At 41.8% G+C, this 19,965-nt stretch overlaps 1 protein-coding gene across 1 annotated transcript in view; it reads left to right on the forward strand.

Moving 5' to 3' along the window:
* The first annotated feature begins 8,172 nt into the window (after positions 1-8,172).
* Positions 8,173-19,965, forward strand: part of LOC140246733 (sulfotransferase 1B1-like) — a 36,108-nt gene continuing 24,315 nt past the window's right edge. The window contains exon 1 of the mRNA XM_072326075.1: positions 8,173-8,261. Coding sequence (XP_072182176.1) covers positions 8,218-8,261 — 44 coding nt within the window. The 5' untranslated portion in view covers positions 8,173-8,217. The remainder of the gene's footprint in view (positions 8,262-19,965) is intronic.

Genomic DNA, 19,965 nt, shown 5'->3' on the forward strand with positions numbered 1-19,965 from the left:
TGTTGAAAAAGGAATGTGTATTTCTTCCTTTAATGAATGATTGAATATAATACAGGACTTGAGAGAGTTTGAAAATGTTATTATTTCTCGAAGAAGACAAGTGTAGAGGATGATGATGATGATGATGATGATTGAAAGAGAAGGAGTGATGGAGAGAAGAGGGGAGTACGAGGAATTTGTGTGAATTCTAATTGGATGTTAATGTACGTCTGCATACCTACTAAAATGAGTCGGGAATTTGTTCATTTTCGTAAACAAGCAAGTGCATGAAGATCATAAAATATAAAAGGCTGCCTTTCTGTTTAAATGAATATTGAGAATACGTAATGAAAAAGAAGAAAAAAGAAGTAAAGATCTAAACATGAAGCTCCATGATCTAAAAAAGAACAACATAATTACTATTCTACAATACTTTTATCCACGGATATTAGATTAACAATCCCAAGAGCACAGTGCTAGTATTATACTAGAAGAGCTAATTGAAATATCAATTTTCTTAGTGAAATAACCTTAACCAGAAATAAATTTGAAGGCCATGTGCCGTTTCGTGATTTTATTGGGTTCTGTTCGTTATTCCGAAGGTTTGCCATTCCGAAGGTTCGTTATTCCGAAGGTCCGTAATTCCGAAGGTTCGTTATCCAGAAGGTTCGTTATTTCGAAGGTTCGTTAATCCGAAACACACAAATTCCCTATAACTAGACAATCATTAATCCAAAAATGAAGTAGGGTTCAATAATCCGAGCATTTGCGGCGTTATTCCGAAGGTTCGTTAATCCGAAAATGAAATAGGGTTCTCTATTCCGAAGGCTCGTTCATCCGAAAATGAAATAGGGTTCGTCATTTCGAAGGTTTTAATCCGAAATGATAGGGCATAGGGTCCGTAACGAACCTTCGGAATATCTAGTTTTGTTTCATTTTCGGAATAACGAACCTTCGGAATAACGAACCTTATTTCATTTTCGAATTAATGAACCTTCGGACTAAAGAACCTTCGGAATAACGAGCGGTAATCAATTTATTTTGCCGAGAATCCTGAACGCTATGTGCGGCACAAGCGCAGTGTGCCGGTTCGTGGATTTATTTTGCGGAGAATCCTGAACGCCATGTGCGACACTAAGCGCTGTGTGCCGGTTCGTGGATTCATTTTGCGGAGAATCCTGAACGCTCTGCGCGACACTAAGCGCTGTGTGCCGGTTCGTGGATTTTTTTGGACCTAGTCTGGAGTTTTCACAAAACGACACACAGCTTTATAGCCTTACTGTGTGCAAATTTTACAACACTGGGAGTATTTTTATGTATAGCAAGAAAGAGCAGATTCTTCTCATACGTCACAGTGAAATTTATTGAATAGCAATTCCATTAACATATCTTACTGATAGTTTGAAAAAACAGAAATCTTTAAATGCGATTTACTCGAAATGTACTTCGCGCACCGGCGGTGTGCGTGTGCCGGTTCGTGGATTCAGCGACGACATATGCGACGGAGCCGAGGCGAGAGCTCTTGGCAGCGCGAGGGAGCTTGGCGGTGTCCACGTTGGTCGATTGTCCTTGTAACGTTCATTGTCTTGTGCTTGTTTTGTCTAATTGTCTTGGTGTAATCGTTTTCATTGGTAATTTTGCTTCAATTGTTGGGGAGGAGGAGTGTGCCGATTGTTTGAGTGACAGTGCGTGATTTGTAACATCTTGCACTAGACCAGGCCCACCTGTATTCAGGGAGCCCCAAATTCATTGAAATATCATCTTTTCTGATTGTTCTAGTGGCAAGCGTGTTTCGCTTTATTAGTTTGATTGTCGCTTGTGTTTGCTGAAATTTAACTTTGGCGTGATTTCAATTTGTGAGTGCGATTGTCATTGTTTGCATGGTGCGTTTTTCTCTTTAAACGTGGTCCAGGGGCCCATTTCATAAAAAGTTGATATGATAGCAACTCTTGTTGGAATGACAATTGTCATGGTAATGACAAGAATCCAGCTTCCTGATTGGCTGTTGCTATGGGAAGTTGCCATTCCAGCAGGAGTTGACATCCTAACATCTTTTATGAAACGGGCCCCAGGTCTAGATCTCGGTCTAGCCCTGTATACGCGTTACGTGTATTTGCGTGGTGGTCGTCTGCGTGCTAGATCGACATTTTGTCATATTTGTTTCACGTGTTTCGTTCCACACGTGTGTCTCGGTGGCTTGGGTAGGTGGACCTCCCTTGCCCCATTCGTTGCGTGATTTCACGGTATTCGTTGCGTGTTGTATCCCTGTGTATACCTGTGTGTCCCAGTTCAGGCGAGTTTTAACTTGCCTGATATTTCGCGCGATAGCGTTGCCGGATAGCTCGTGTGTGCGGTGTGTATTCACTGCACTCGCTAGCCGTCCTGTAATTTAGTGTAAAAGCTTCCAGTGTGTTCAGGATCTGGCGTGCACAGTTCTCCTCGTCCATCGTGTGTAAGGAGGGAGGATATTTCCCTGCGGTGAGCTGCGCGCCTGTTGTGCTGGACCTCTCTGGCATCGCGTTCCCCTTTCAGTGTGTATTCGTATAGCGCGGCTATTCGTGTTCTTCTTCGTGTTTTCTCTGTCGCGCTCTCTCCTACTTTTCGCAACCTTTCTCGATCGCGTTTTCTATTGTCGCGCTCATTCTCTCCTTGTTTGTTGCGTCGACATTCTCATTTTCTGCTGTCATTCTGACTTTTCTTGCTACCTCTATTCTGCCTTTTCCCACGCTCTCCTCTGTGTAAGCTGTTACTTGTGGAACGTTCGTGTTTTTCTATTTTCGCGGGAGTATTTTGCCCCGCGATTAGTTAGTAGTAGGCTAGTGGCAGCGGAAGTCTGTGCATTTCCCCACTTTTTGTGGGAGGTATCCCCCTCTACGTGAGGGAGTGCGACGTCCTTCTTTTCGATTGGGAAGGAGGAAGTTGGTGGGCATCATTCACTCCTCTTGGTGAGGAGGGCCTGTCATTATTTTCTCCTTAGGAGGATTGGATTACATTTCTCCTTTTGCTGTGCGGAATTGCAACCGTTTATACAATAATTCGTAATTGTTTGTGTGACTGTCCTTCGACTGACTGGTGCTACAATTTGGCTCATTCATTCTGCATCATTTTGCGTTGCTGAAGGACATCATTCCGGTGAGTACACTGTATCTCACTATCTGATACATTACTCCGTTAACTTTTGATTTGTTTATCCGGATAACTATTTGTTTTGAATATCGGTAGTGTATAAACCTTCATGCTTTTACGGTCATTTTGGATTGTTTTGCAGATACGAAAATAGTTTTGTATCCGTAACCGCATCTGGCTTAGGCCTACTGCTCATGTGCTGGATTGCTGCTGTGTGTCGGGTGTGTTGCATACATTGATTGCGTGTTGTCATTTTCACTTGTGCTGGTGGTAAAGTTAATTGTGACTGATTGTTTTGCTTCTGCTTTTGTGTTTGTACGGTAACTTCTAGCGTAAAGAGATTGTGTTTTCATAAATATCTGTTCTATTGCAAGCACAGATTTATTTTTCTAGCATTGCCATATTCTATTCTGGTTTTATATTTGTGGGTCCTATATAGACTCCTGAGTCTTGCCCAAGTTGAGTTGTCACTGTGACCTCCCTATTTTTGTGATAAGGGAGGAGTGAGATCTGAACAGCTGTGATTATTTTTCAAGTGACATCAGGCAATAGAATCGAATTGTAATTTCCCATTTTAGGTTTGTAATTAGTAGCCATATATGTTTACAGTTGTACAGAGACTCCAACCCAAAGTACCTTCTGATCTGGAGATTCTCCCGCCTGAAACCCCTAGCAAACGGGAGACTCCAACTTGATGTGTGCAAAGCGCGAAGTTCCTAGGGTTCTAGATGCTGTCTTGTGCTATCTAAGGCTTATTTTTTCAACATACGATAGAAATAAGTAAGAAATCCCTTCCAACGGGAGACAAAGAGCCAGGGCGGGAGAAATTAGATCTCAAACGGGAGAACGGGAGATTTTGCAAAAGTGGGTTTTCGGCGGGAGATCTCCCGTCGAAAACGGGAGAGTTGGAGTCTCTTGTTGTATCTGGTGTTTGTTTTGAGTAGTATTTTGGGAGTGTTTGAATAGTAAAAACTAAAGTGAGTAATAGTTTGTGTGTCAAATGATGTGTTGCTGATTATGATAATTACAGATTGTGGTAACTGGTATATCATTGGTTAGTACCAGTGAGTATATGTTTAAGGTCTTTTCTTCATTAGTACATGTTGATTTAGTTTAGCTATTGGTACCTGTGTTAAACATATTCGTTAAGTGAATAGGTTGTTTGCATGGGTGCTAGTCATGGCAATGCCCATTAATTATTTATCCCGTAGTGAGTTTGTACGTCTTGGATTGTCGTTAATCCAAGTCAATGACATTTTGAAGCTCCGAAATGAGCATGGAAATGTCACTCAGGACTTGTTGGAGTCCTCCGACATTCCAGAGATCGAGGATCTCATCCCGAAATTTGTGTTCTGTCCGCAGTTAGAGCCTGAAGAGTCTTTACCTTCAGACACTGCGACTGCAGATCCCATTGAGACATCAAGGGGAGGAGTCCAATCTCGGGGGACTTCCCCCCGTACCCCCATGAGGTATATCCTCCCCCCAGGGAGGGTCAAACAGGGAAGAACCCATCTTCCCGTGCAGGGCAGTCGAGTCACTGCTCAGTGCAACAACATAGATCCCGACAAGACACTCTATGTGGGAAGTCATATGGAGGTGCTTTCGATTATGACACCTCTGCCTCCGACTGCCAAGAATTTGAGGGTGTAGAAATGGGACAAAGGTTTCAGCGACGTGGAGCTTCCAGAGGGAGGGGTTGGAATGATAGGGAGTACTCCCGAGATAGGGAGAATATTCACTCCCTACCCAAAGAGCATTCATACACACGTATGGGTAGCAGGGCATCGCAATGGGATTACAATGAAACCCAGTGGGGTAGGCAGGAGGGGTACCCTCCTAGCTCTGCCAGGAGAAGTGACTCCCATGACTTCTCCAATGATAGGCCTGGGATGGACCCACCACACCACTGGGGTTACGAATACCTTCCAAAGACGATTACCTTCGATGGAACAGGTAATTGGAGGGCATTTTGCCGCAAATTTGAGGCTTTCGCGAATGCGAGAAACTGGAGACCAGCCCAGCGTTTGGATCAATTATGCTGGTGCTTGTTGGGCAAGGCTAGCACTTACTTTGAGCTCCTGGTGAGTCGCGAGCCGGAGTTCAAATATTGCGAAGTCGCCTATCGCTTTGCAAAACGGTTCGATCGTCAGGAGCCAGCGGAGGCCACGCAATTAGAGTTCAGCACTGCCCGTCAAAGCGCGGAGGAATCTCTTTACGAATGGGCGGATCGTTTGAACGAACTTGCTAGCCGCGCACTTCCAGAAGTCCCAGAGAGAGCGGTGCAGCAACAACTGGTACTCCGTCTATGTCAGGGGTGTACTGACAAGGAGGCAGGGTGGTATGCCCTTGACCGACACCCCCTGAATGTAGACGATGCAGTGGAAGCCTTACGGTGGTATCAACACTCCCCTATAGCAGTGTATGGCAGGCCACGCCGAGTCAAGACCATGGCCCTCAACCCAGAAGATGAGGGAGAAGCCCAGGACTGTATGGTGGAAAATGCCCCCTTCCATTCAGGTCAAGGAGGTACTCGAAATGGCCAACCTTTGCCCACAATGGAGTGCCGATTATCAAACTTAGAAGGCTCTGTTGAACGATTGAGTAACAGGTTGGATCGCCTAGCATCCATGGAAAACATACTGGGATCCATGGGAAGGAAGCTAGACAACTTGTCCTCCTTAGGAAAACAGTTGAATCAACAGAAGGAGAGGCAGAACCCCCGTAATTCCGGGGGAGCTCCAAACTCTCTAGGACAGCAACCCCTTTGCGTCCACTGTGGAAAGGAAGGGCATGTTGAAAGGAACTGCCCAAAATTGTCTAAATTTAACAACAAGAAGGCGCCACTCAGGAAAGCCGAGGAGTCAAACTCCTCGGGGTCGGAGGATTAGGCCCTGCTCCGACCTGCACAACTGAGGGTCAACCTTCCACTGATATCCAGTACAGTGCTGGAGATGAGGATGACAGTAGCCAGCCTGAATTTATTCCAGTATTTCCTATATTGTCACCAGACAAAGAGGGAGTAAACCAAATAGGCGATGCACCCTCTAGTCAGAAAGGAAATACAGGTCAGTCAAGAGATGGAGATAAATCCTGTGGGGTGAGTCCCTTGAGGGAGTTGGACCCTCAAACACCCCTAGATGAGGTGGCTGTATGCAAGGTGAGATCAACTCCCTTGTTTGCAGTACCTATAAAGGTAGGTAACCATTCTCTAAAGCAGTGGTGGACACTGCGGCGGAAATATCAATCATATCCCACAAGGTGTATGAAAAGTTACAACCTTGTCCACAAAAGATCAGGGATGTGTTCATTTCCGCAGATGACCGTGATTTGAGGATGCCAGGTATAGACCCCATCCGGATCAAGCTAGGGGGTTGTGAGTTCTTGACGGAGGTTTATGTGGCCCCTATCGAAGGTGAAATGCTGTTGGGGTTAGATCTCCTCCGTAAGTATAGAATTATACTGCACCTACAACATTCACGGCTAGAAATTGGGAATGTTCGCATCCCAATGATGCATGGTGAACAGTCACCATATGGACGAGCTTCTTGCGTGTGCTTGTTGAAACGCGCAATCATCCCTCCAAACACCTTGAAGAGGATTACTGGTGTGATACACCAGCCAGAGAAAGATCTTGGGATTAAGTTTACCCAGGGTATGCTTGGCAGTATTCCACGCTACTTATGCAGTAGGGTGAAAGGGATGGGATAGGCAAAGATATCAGGGCCACCCCCGTGTAAGGTGTTAACAGGTGTGTAACAAACCACCTCTGTGCTTTCTCCTGTGATTGTGGAAGGTGGATTTATCACACCTTCCAGGTAGGGGTTTACCCTGCATTGCTCCCCAGTATACTGGGCGAGTAGCTTCCCTGGTGGTTGGGACACTAGGAAAGAGTATGAATGTTTTTCGCTTTTAAAAGGCGATGAGGCAGATCCCATCACCTTTCTTGGGTGTAAGAAGTACAGCCCTGCCTGATTGGTGCTGATTCAGCCAAATACCTGTAAAGATAGTGGTGGCTGCCACCATTAACGGTCATAGCCAAGTGAGGCTACCAGACCCCCCCCCCCCCCCCCGGGTGGTTTATTTTTTTTTTATTATGCCCCTAGTTTTTTTTAAACGGGGAGGAATGTAGTAGTAGCGCCCCCTGGTGGTTGCTGGTTAACCCCCCTACCCAAGGGGAGCATATAAAAGGGGCAACATCTTCTGGCGCCCGCCAGTTGTGACCTGGAACCTGATTGGAAGACATACTGACTGAGCTAGAAGACAAGTTACAGTTGCAACTCACCAGTAGTGCCGGTAAGTACTACCGTTACTACAACAATGTATTGATGGTAGAGGAGCTGTGTTTAGATTTACATGTTGATGGGTGTGCTGAACTCTACTGTACCACTGTGGACACATGAACATATACATTCATGTAAATATCACTATTTATCCATGTATCCCAAGTTTTGCACATCACCTTTTTGAGGATATAGGATATATATGTAGTATACATAGATACCCCGTTTTTATTGAAATGCCTGACAATACAACGGTGTACAATGTACACTGTGTGGTTTCCTAAGTGGACATTTTTTGTATTCTGGATACAGGGGTGTGATAATTTGGCATTTTCTGGTGATGTATAAGTTTGGTTTGTGTGTTGTAACATGACAGGATTGGATTTCTCAGGATATTTGATTGTATATCAGTGTATAGGAAAGTATATGTGTTATATGTATTTCTACCCCGTGCATGTTTTATACACACACTCACATACAAACACACACACACATGCACACACATACACACACACACACGGGCACAAAACAAAACACACACATACATGTACGATGTATTTAGTTTTTCAGTGGATGACATTTACATTATTGGAATATAGGGGTATAATAATCTGTTTTTTTTTTGTGATGTAAAAGTACTGATTTGTATGTTTATAATGTACTTTATATCCCAAATTCTGGCAATAGTTATGGATTTCAACATACTGTACATGTTATGTAAACTGTACTTGTCTTTTCTTTATTTCATTCATCAATGTATAAACATGTATTGTTTGAATAACATCCCTGCACATGCACGTGTACTGTGCATTTTCTTCCAATTGATGCAGACATGTGCGCACATGTTTCGGTACATGGAAACAGGAACTTGATAGGGTGTGTAAGTGTGTGTCTATGTCGTCTGTTTGCGCTGGGTATGTGTATGTGGTATGCTTTTGCAGTGGGTGGATATGTGTCATTATTACCTATACGAGGGAGTTTTGCGAGGCAATTCCGGCTGTTATTTTGCAGGGATAAAGGTCAGGAGTTGTTATTTTGCAGGGTTAAAGGTCAGGAGTTGTTATTTTGCAGGGTTAAAGGTCAGCAGTCAATATGCTTTTCGCCACGTCGCTGCGTAACAGTAACAGTATGAGCAAACAGTGTAATCTTCGGGTTTGGGGAGGTGGGAAGAGAAAGAGTGGAATCTCTCTCCCCACCTCCCTGTTTTAATAGTAAACATTCCGATCGACCACGAAGAGAAAACATTCCAGGACGTCCAGGGTGTCAGTTACACGCACCGGAGAAGAACGCTGATAAATCATCTCATACAAGGTCGACCTCTTACAGCAGCACTAGGCAAATGACTAGTCCATTTGTGATCAGTAATTGCACAATGACCATCAGTTTTACAACTCTCAAACTTTAAACAGAGAAGTAAAAATGAAGTGTAAGAACGTTCAGAAGCTTGAAGTTTGCCTGTTACAACTACATGTATCTTTGAAGTTGGAGTTGAATCATAGGCGCCGGAAGTGGGGGGGGGGGGGCGGCCGCCCCCCCCCCCCCCAATCCAAAAAGTGGGGGGGGGGGGGCACAACGCATTTTTGCCCCCCAAAAAGCCCCCCCCCCCAAAAAAAAAAATACATAAATAAATAAACAAATAAATAAAAATAGATAAAATAAGATAGATATGTATATAAATGAATAAACGCGAAAAAAACATAGCTACAAACGGCAGTTTTTGGACTGTAAAATGTCAAAATTTCCAAGCTCGCTCGCTCCGCTCGCTCGCATTCAATCGCTATGCCATTCTCCTAATGTTGTTGCGCCTGGGCCGCCCCCCTTAATTTCCAAAGCTAATATATATATATAGTCTATAGCTACAAACGGCAGTTTGGAGACTGTAAAATGTCAAAATTATTCGTCAAATTTATTCGTTATGCCATTTTCCTAACGTTGCAGCAACGTTGCGCCCCCATTAATTTCCAAAGCGAAAGATATAGCTACAAAAGCCAATTTCGGGGCTGTAGAATGTCAAAATGTTCGAGCTCGCTCGCTTCGCTCGCTCGCATTGAATGGTTATGCCATTCTAATGTTGCTGCCAGTAATTGTCAGCAGTTGCGCCCGATGCGCCCCCCTTAATTTCTAAAGCGAAAGATATAGCTACAAACGGCAGTTTGGGGACTGTAAAATGTCAAAATTTTCAAGCTCTCTCGCTCCGCTCGCTCGCATTTTATTGTTATACAAGTCTCCTGATGTTGCTGACAGTATATAATTTGTCGTTTCACATCGTCATTCCATAATCCATGTAAGGAAAACTTACAATGTTGCTCAATGACTGCGTTGTTGAATGTATCACATTCCGTAATGTATTGTAGTCCCATTATTGCGCACGCACACACGCACATGCATACACACCGTCAAAATTACTTTTCCACAAGGTGCCCACCCCCAATGTTTCGACCCATCGTACGCCACTTTACATACACACACACATATGTATATATATATATATATATAGTTGAAAGAAATTGGACTGAGGCGGGACGTTGCTCTCGATCTTAGTCTCCCTTTTATTTGTCAAGCTTTCGGCCCGTCATTGGGCCTTCGTCAGGACCTGCGTGGGACTCGTGTGGTTATCGTGCATCCCAGCACCGTGTGCTCATATTCTGTATGTTGGGCTGTATTTTGTCCTGTCTGGTCATGGCCAAGTTTTCTGCTACCCGTAGCAGAAAACTTGGCCATGACCAGACAGGACAAAATACAGCCCAACATACAGAATATGAGCACACGGTGCTGGGATGCACGATAACCACACGAGTCCCACGCAGGTCCTGACGAAGGCCCAATGACGGGCCGAAAGCTTGACAAATAAAAGGGAGACTAAGATCGAGAGCAACGTCCCGCCTCAGTCCAATTTCTTTCAACTATATACATCCAACAATGCGGCACCGCGTACGTTCGGGACCCAGGGAACTATTTCTCACATTATATATATATATATATATATATATATATATGTATATATAATTTGTGTGTGTGTGTATGTGTATATTTTGTAACATATGTATGGTCTATCGTGAGCCCCTCCAATATTTGCCCCCCCCCCCCCAATCCAAAACTGCTTCCGGCGCGCCTGAGTTGAATGATATACATTGATGAACAATTTTGCAATTATTCAACATGTTGATGGTCAACAGGTAGTCAAATGTGGCTTGATCTGTATCATATATAATGTATAGCCGTATTTACATATTTTCTGAATTTACCTAGGGGGATAGGTAATAATTATGATATTGACTGGTCTTTCTTTCGGGAGGTACCAGATAAATATTGCCCACACTGAAAACATATGCTTTCAGTTTGGGCTATATTTTCTGGTACCTCCCTCAGGGCCAGTCAATATTATATAAGTGTTTTGGGTGCGCAGCCGCACACTGACGCTGTGGGTGTGGATTACTGTATTGTGTAGGGGTATGTAGAGCCGCGGAGCTACAACAGTAGCCCTTTGGTTCTGTACATTTGTGATGTGGGCGTGTATGAGGCGTGGGTAGGAGCGGGTGTGTCTGTGTGTGTGCGTTTGTGTGTGTGTGTGTGTGGGTGGATGTGTGTGGGTTTGCGTGTATTGTTTTGGAGTGTTGGATGGGTAGGGTCACGAGCCATTTTTGCGTGTAATAAGATAAGTCATGTACATGTGCAGGGACCAAGTGCAATATTTTGATTATTACAATACGTGTACTTGCTGTACTTTGTTTAGTGTTATGTTACTTGTCCTTCAGTTATGTATACATATTTATTTTCCTTTACATGTGAAATTTTTAATGGAGACTGTTGCAAAGATTTTTATGCCGGAGTGCATGACAATAAACGATCTGAATCCACAATAACAGGACGGCTTCGGGCCACAGTCTATCATATGCTTTAACTAGATCAACAAATACTGCGACTGTTTTAACACTCACTTTCAGATTTTTCTGTATTTCATTTTCCAGGTGAATTATATTATCCACACAGGTTCTGCCTTTACGGAATCCACTCTGTATCGGAGATAATAAATCATTCTTTTCCACCATGAAGTTTATCCTCTCTTTAACCATAATTTCCAGAATTTTCATAAAACAGGGTAATAATGTAATAGGTCGGTAAGAACTCAATTCTGTGGGGGTTTATTGTCCCCGCCGAACGAGTTCGAGCAGAGGACTATGAAACGGGCTCCATACGTGTGTGTGTCTGTGCGTCCGTCCGTCCGTGTGTGCGTCCGTGTGTGATCAAAATGTTAAATTTGCTACTTCTCTGTCATTTATGAGCCAATTTTGATTCTGTTTGCTTTATATGATAGCACTACATGGGAGCTTTGAAACTTCTACACAGAATTTCAGTTGTGACCTTTGACCTTGACCTTTGACCTATATTGTACATTTTGCTACAAAATGCTACTCCTTCGCCATTTCTAACCCGATTTCGATTCCGTTTGCTTTATGTGATGGCACTAGGTGAGGGCTTCAAAACTTCTACACAGAATTTTGACCTTTGACTTCTTTGACCTTTGACCTTGATTTTTTACCTATATTGTACATTTTGCTACAAAATGCTTATACTCCTTCGCCATTTCTAACCCGATTTCGATTCCGTTTGCTTTATGTGATGGCACTAGGTGAGGGCTTCAAAACTTCTACACAGAATTTTGACCTTTGACTTCTTTGACCTTTGACGTTGATTTTTGACCTATATTGTACATTTTGCTACAAAATGCTACTCCTTCGCCATTTCTAACCCGATTTCGATTCTGTTTGCTTTATGTGATGGCACTAGGTGAGGGCTTCAAAACTTCTACACAGAATTTTGACCTTTGCCTTCTTTGACCTTTGACCTTGATTTTTGACCTATATTGTACATTTTGCTACAAAATGCTACTCCTTCGCCATTTCTAACCTGATTTTGATTCCGTTTGCTTTATGTGATGGCACTAGGTGAGGGCTTCAAAACTTCTACACAGAATTTTGACCTTTACCTTCTTTGACCTTTGACCTTGATTTTTGACCTGTATTGTATGTACATTGGCTACAAAATGCTACTCCGCCATTTCTAACCCGATTTCGATTCCGTTTGCTTTATGTGATGGCACTAAGTGAGGGCTTCAAAACTTTTACACAGAATTTTGACCTTTGACTTCTTTGACCTTTGACCTTGATTTTTTTACCTATATTGCACATTTTGCTATAAAATGCTACTTCCGGCGGGGACATATATTACGCACCGCGTAATTTCTACTTTTCCTTGTTTGCTTTCAGAATTGGGATCAAAATTGAGTATTTGCATGCTTGTGGTATAAGACCAGTTTCCCAAATTCGATTGTAAATTAATATCAAAAATTCTTTAGAAGGTGTTGGCATGTTGCAATAAACCTCATATCCTATTCCATCCAATCCAGGCGTAGTGCCTTTTCTTGAGCTAAGTGCTCTCTCTAATTCCCGGAGCTGAAAAGGTTCATTATAAACTAATTCACGACTGCTGTCAGAATCTGTTCTCATCAATCCCCAAACTTCACATATATCCTTATAATTCTTATCATTTTCCTCTTTCCCGCCTACGCTACCGAAATATTTTCCTAAAACATGCGCTTTACATTTATCGCTGACGATAATGTCCTCTTCGGAGTGTAAAGCAGGCATTTTTTTTTTTGTTTCACAGGGATTCCGTTTAACCTCTTTATTGTTTGCCATACATTTGAAACTGAGGAGAAGCGGTTTAGTTTCGCACTGCCAGTAGTCGTGTTCTGTCGTAAACGCGGTGCGCTTAGTCTTTACTCAAGGCAGCGAAGGGAATATCCAAATGTTATGATGGCTTCAGGTGTTCTGTTGTAAACGCGGTGCGTTTAGTCTTTATTCAAGGCATGAAGGGAATATCCAAAGGTTATGATGTCCACAGGTGTTCTGTTGTAAACTCGGTGAGCTTAGTCTTTGTTCAAGACAGCGAAAGGAATATCCAAAGATTATTATACAGTGTATATCCCTCTATGTAAAAACAAATTAAAAAAAAAGCAATTCCTCGTGCATTTTGCCGTATTTTGATATTTTTTCAATTATTCGTCATTTTCCGGTGAAAAACGCGAATGCCACGCCAATGTGGCTTTATTTCCATCCAACAACGAAAGATAATGCAAATACAATGTACCGGTACACTACAATGAATTATAATAAGTAATATTGTAAATAAACATAGTGACTTAAAAAGATAGATCTACTTTAAAAAGAAAGAAAGAAAAGGCTTGTGATGCTGCGCCTAGTCTTCACAATATTCACTTTTATGTTTGAAGAAGGGGAGGGGATCTTAGTCCCTCGCTCAAACGTGAAGAAGCAAAAATTGCTGCTATATGGTGCCGGGGATACAATCGCATTGCGCGGCAATAGACATTTCTAGTTTGCATATACAGCACGATTGCTTATACTTGAAGTTACAGTGATGTCATTGCTTTTGTCATGTAAAAGTTACATTAAAGTTACATTAAATGAGAGAGAGAGAGAGAGAGAAGAGAGCAAAGAACATAAAAAATAATCATCTACGAAGCATAACATTCTATACCAGGAAAAAGCTGACATGCATTTTCACCAACGCACAAAGTATTACAAATGAAGAAGATGAACTGTCTGCAGTCATTGAAGTGGAAAAGCCTGATCTGGTCAGCATAGTAGAAACCTGGCTGAATGATAAGACTTCTAATGCAGAAATTCAGATGCCAGGGTATCATATTATTAGACTAGATCGCTAAAGAGGAGTACATGGAGGAATCATCTTGTATAGGCCTACAAGAGATGGCATTGAAGTGCAACCTAGAGGGTGTCCAAAACTAGCTGAATATGATGAAGCACTGTGGTGCGATATCTCAAGTGAGGATGAGACTCTTGACATACTTTTAGGCACTGTTTATAGGAGCCCGAACAACTCGAATGATCAAAATGACTGTCTGAATCGAGTTTTAATGTCTCTAAGTGATGAACATAAAGACATAATGATCGTCGGAGACTTCAACTACAGAGACATTGATTGGGAGAATATGCAAGCTGCCTCAGGTAAATCAAGTGCATTTGTAGAAGTTGTACAGGACAATCTATGGTGCCAAAATGTGACTGAACCTACAAGGCAAGATTCGATCCTGGACCTTGTCATCACATCCAATCCTGACATGATCGATGAAGTGGAAATCCTCGCACACCTAGGATCCAGTGATCATAATATGCTGAGATGGGATATTAACTACTACGTCCAACCAAGTGTGCATCAACCTAAGAGAGACTACAAAAATGCAGACTTTAGTCAGATCAGAACAGAACTGACAGACATAGATTGAACAGAGGAACTTGAAAGTCAGACAACTGACCAAACGTGGAACATAATTGAAAGAAAGCTGAAACAGCTAATAGAAGACCATATACCACTAAAACGACAACCTAGAAAGAAGACAGCTCTGTGGCCTACAAAGGAAGCACAAAAAGCATACGTCGAAAGCAACGAGCATGGAAAAGGTACAGATGAAATAAGACATTGAAGAACTTAGAATACTACAGGAAATGCCAGAGAGATGCGAAACATGAAGTAACTAGAAATGTCGCTTCGGCGACTGGTATGCCTCCGCCATAATGCATGATTTTCCCAATAGGTCTAGATAGTACATGTGGACAATGTGTGATTACATTTTCTCAAAATTGGCAAAATATTGAAATGACAAGTTTGTCACAAATGTGTTGAATGTTCACCTTCCTTGACCTAGGTTTAACCCTATAAAGCCCAAGGGGGGCCACATTGTGCCCCCCTACCATATTTTCGTTTGCCACTCCTACACCTTTTACTCGATTTCAACCAAATTTGGTGACTTTTCCTAAAATCTTATTGCGAACATTTTGATATATAATTTAGCTATGTCCGATATTGCTGGTTGCCATGGCAACCGTAAACTGACAACCATGTTCGCCAGATTTTGCATGATTTTCTGTTCAAATTTCAGTTAACAATATAATAATGGATGAAATGGGGGTTTCTTGGCTATTATTCGCTGAAGGACCAAAATGTGACGTTATTATGGTTTTGAATTACCCTGAAATGGTCTTCTTATTATTTCCTTTATTTTTTATATGACATAGGCATCAAACAATAGACATAATAGAAATAATCGAAAATACAGCATTTTCCAAAGACTACCCTTTTATTTTGTGTTATCTTCACACAAGCTTTGCCTGTAATATCATTTCTTCATCATATCAATCTGCAAACTCAAAATTTCAATATTTTGGAAATATGGAATATGATACCAATATATGTACCCATTCCAAGCAATACATCATAGGTTTCATATATTTCTTTATATTGTATTGAATAACGCCCCCACATGTTGACCTTGAGAAATTTCAACAGTAACAAATAGTGAAGGTTGATTTGCTTTTCCTTTGTGGTAAATATGAAAATGATTGATATGAAATAAAAACATATATACTTGGGATAAAGAAATAAAAAGAAAAAACACGATTTTAGCGTATTTCCTATGTATTTCTTTGTATTTTGGTTAATAGCGCCCTCAGTGGATGACCTTGGGAAATTTCAAATGTTGGTTCTTGTAGAGTATGAGTTGCTCTACCCATGTGCCAAATATGACGGTCATACATCATATAATAAAGATGTTATATATGGGGGGGGGGGGCACAATGTGCCCCCCCCCCTTGGGCCTGGAAGGGGTCAAAATAGCTTGGGCTTTATAGGGTTAATTGGATGAATAGGAGAGTATGTATCTAGGGATTTAAGGACTTTAACTCGACTTTGACCCATTCATACATTTAGGCACTGAGTAATTTTCAAGGTACAGGTGTGGAGAAAAAGTGCAATTTCTGAATTGAATAGTAAATTGTTACCATTTTCATCTGGCCCTTGACCCTAAAATTCATAAGATAATCACTCTCAGGTAGAACATGCATAATATGTACTAAGTTTCAAGATAATTTGAGCCACTTCCGAGATATGGAGGAAAAAGTTAGTTCAGCACTTTCACTTGATCTTTGACCTTTTGACCTTTGAGGCAAACAAAGAAGAAAAAAAAAACTTTCCAGAGAATTTCTATTAGGTTACACATGTATGCATACACCAAGTGTAAAAACAGATAACCCTGCTGGCATTGCATGATAGGAGGGAAATAGTAAAATTTTGAAGTGTTGCACTTGACCTTTGACCCCTGACCTTTGACCCCATGAACCCTACATTCTCTAGATAATCACTTCCAGTCAGTATATGTATATACTATGTTCCATGAAGATACCTTGAACAATTTTCCAAGGTATGGAGAAAAAAAAGAAGTTTTAATATTTTTACTTGACCCTTTGACCTTTGACCTCATGACCCAAACTTTCACCAGAGAATCTTAATTTGGTAATACATGAATACACTAAGTTTCAAGAAAATATCTTCAGGCATTCAATAGATATGGTGGAAAAAGGAAATTTTATGTATTTGACCCTGACCTTTTGACTTTTGACCTTTGACCTCATGACCCAAACTTTCACCAGAGAATCTTAATTGGGTAATACATGTATACACTAAGTTTCAAGAAAATATCTTCAGGCATTCAATAGATATGGTGGAAATAGTGAAATTTTATGTATTTGACCTTGACCTTTTGACCTTTGACCTTGAGCATGTGCACCCAAAAGTTGACAGGCACAACTTCACCCCCTAATACACATACATGCCAAGTTTCATAAGGATACCTCAACAGGTTTTGATAGTTACCTTGTCCACAAAATTCATTACAGACGGACGGAAGGACGGACGGACGGACGGAAGGACGGACGGACGGAAGGACGAACGGACGGACGGACGGACAACCCGAAAACATAATGCCTCCGGCACCACTTCGTGGCGGAGGCATAAAAACAGCAAAACGAGATTTTGAGAAGAAAATTGCCCAGAACATTAACGAAGATACCAAGAGTTTCTTTGCATATGTTCGATCGAAACAAAAGGTGAGAGACACTGTAGGACCTTTAAAGAAAGAAAATGGAGAGACAGTCCCATCGGGTCAACAGACAGCAAACATCTTAAATGAATACTTTGCATCTGTCTACACAAAGGAGGACCCAAATGTACCCAACCCTCAGAAAGTCTTTCAAGGAACTGATGAAGACCTCCTTTCTGAGATAGAAATCACCGAAGATTGTGTGAGAGAGAAACTTGAAAATCTCGACCCGTCCAAAGCACCGGGTCCAGACGACATACTGCCGGCCTTCCTTAAACCTCTGGCTGAAGAACTGAGTGTGCCTTTCACCATTATGTTCAGAAAACCACTCAAGGAAGGAAGCATACCAGAAGAATGGAGATCAGCCTATATAACTCCAATATTTAAGAAAGGGTCAAGATCTAAACCTGAGAATTATCGACCAATCAGCCTAACATCAGTCAGCTATAAAGTACTAGAGAGCATTATCAGAGATGCAATATCTGATCATCTGGAAAACCATAACCTGATAAACGAAACTCAGCATGGTTTTAGGAAAGGAAAGTCTACAACTACCAACTTGTTAGAATACCTGGAAACATCACCAAATCTGGAGACAATGGTACAGCAGTCGATGTCGTATACCTTGACCTAGCAAAGGCCTTTGATACTGTCCCACACAAGAGACTGGTAAAAAAAGATGGAGGCCCATGGAATAAATGGCGACATATTACAGTGGATAACAGCATGGCTCGACAGTCGCAAACAGAAAGTTGTCACCCAAGGAGCCCAGTCTAGTTGAAGACCAGTTACCAGCTCTGTGGTGCAAGGATCAATCTTAGGACCACTGTTCTTCCTGATATACTAGTACATGAACGACCTAGAAATTGGAGTAACTGACAAATCAATAGTAAGCAAGTTCGCTGACGACACTAAGCTTATCCATCCAGTGCAATCAGATAGTGACAGATCAGACATGCAATCCAGTATCGACCACCTCCAGAAATGGGCAAACATGGCAAATGAGATGCAACGCCGACAAATGTCGAGTCATGCATTTTGGAAATAATAACCCACACTACACATACACAGTGGACAACTCCCAGCTAATGGAAAGCACAGAAGAAAAGGACCTTGGTGTATTAGTCAACAAGTCCCTGAAAGTGGGCACCCAGTGTGCTGCTGCAGCAAACAAAGGAAATCGGACACTGGGAATGATTAAACGGAACTTCACCTTCAGGAGTAGAGAGGTGATCCTCAGACTGTACAAATCACTTGTCAGACCCCATCTAGACTATGCCATGTAGACGTGGAGCCCATACCTTGAAAAAGACAAAAAGGTGTTGGAAAAAGTCCAAGCAAGAGCCACAAAACTCATCCCAAACATTCAGCATCTACCGTATGAAGAACGACTAGTAAAACTGAAACTAACTACTCTGGAGAAAAGAAGAGAGAGAGGGGATCTATTTCAAACTTACAGGATAATGAAACAAATTGACAAATCCAAACCAGACAACTATTTTGAGCTTGCCAGAACGAGTAAAACAAGAGGTCACTCCAATAAACTAATCAAAACGAGAAACCGCCTGGACATTGAGAAGAACTTCTATAGCCAGAGAGTTGTCAACGGCTGGAATAAGCTACCACAAATCGCCATTGACGCCCCCACACTCCTAAGTTTCAAAAGACAATTAACGCAACTGGGTTTGAGAAGAACTTCTATAGCCAGAGAGTTGTCAACGGCTGGAATAAGCTACCACAAATCGCCATTGACGCCCCCACACTCCTAAGTTTCAAAAGACAATTAACGCAACTGGGTTTTTGAATGGGTCCTATGGGACCCCCTTAACCCCGCCACACCACATTATCTGCAGAAATGTACTACCATGACTGACCGTAACAGCGAAGTGTGGCCTTCAAGGTAAATTCAAGGTAAATATGCGCCCTTTCATGGCATGACGTGATATAGAAAATCCCAATGAGATCAGAGGAGCACAGTATACTGCAGGTGCATCCGCAAAGACTCAGAAATAAACATGATAGATACAACAATGAATAAAAAATGAGTTGTTAAGGGTTTCTACATAACGTATTGATACTGGTACTGTGAGATCATTTTCTTTTACTGCTTTTTGAAATGAATATATAGACTTGGTGTAACGTAACTCAAGTGGAAGTTTATTTGAAATATCTGGACCAGCATGTCGTATGGATTTGTGTGCTAAGATTTACATGTACATGTGAATGCCGCTATTAATAGGGTCGGATTATGTCACTTAAAGTACGTTGATATTATGTTGATATTGAAAAGCCAAAAAGTGAGGGGCTCCCTATAGGGAGGTGAGACAAACATCTCCATTTTTATGTACTATACATCCGTTGCTGAGTTTTTTATCTGATGATCTCCAAATTTCAAACAAAATATGATTTTTTTTTTTTGTTTGTGTGTGTGTGTTGACCCATTCTGGTTATCAATGCAACCAGCATACAAAATCAAGTTGTGAATAAGTTTTAGTGCTTTAGTCCCAAAGATGTATATGATTGGAAAAAATCTCTAGCATGCATGGCTCGATATAATTTCTTGACATGAAATATGATTAGACAAGTTTTGTTTTTCTGTGTATTTAG

The sequence above is a fragment of the Diadema setosum genome, chromosome 1 (assembly GCF_964275005.1).
Source record: "Diadema setosum chromosome 1, eeDiaSeto1, whole genome shotgun sequence".
NCBI lineage: Eukaryota > Metazoa > Echinodermata > Echinoidea > Diadematoida > Diadematidae > Diadema > Diadema setosum.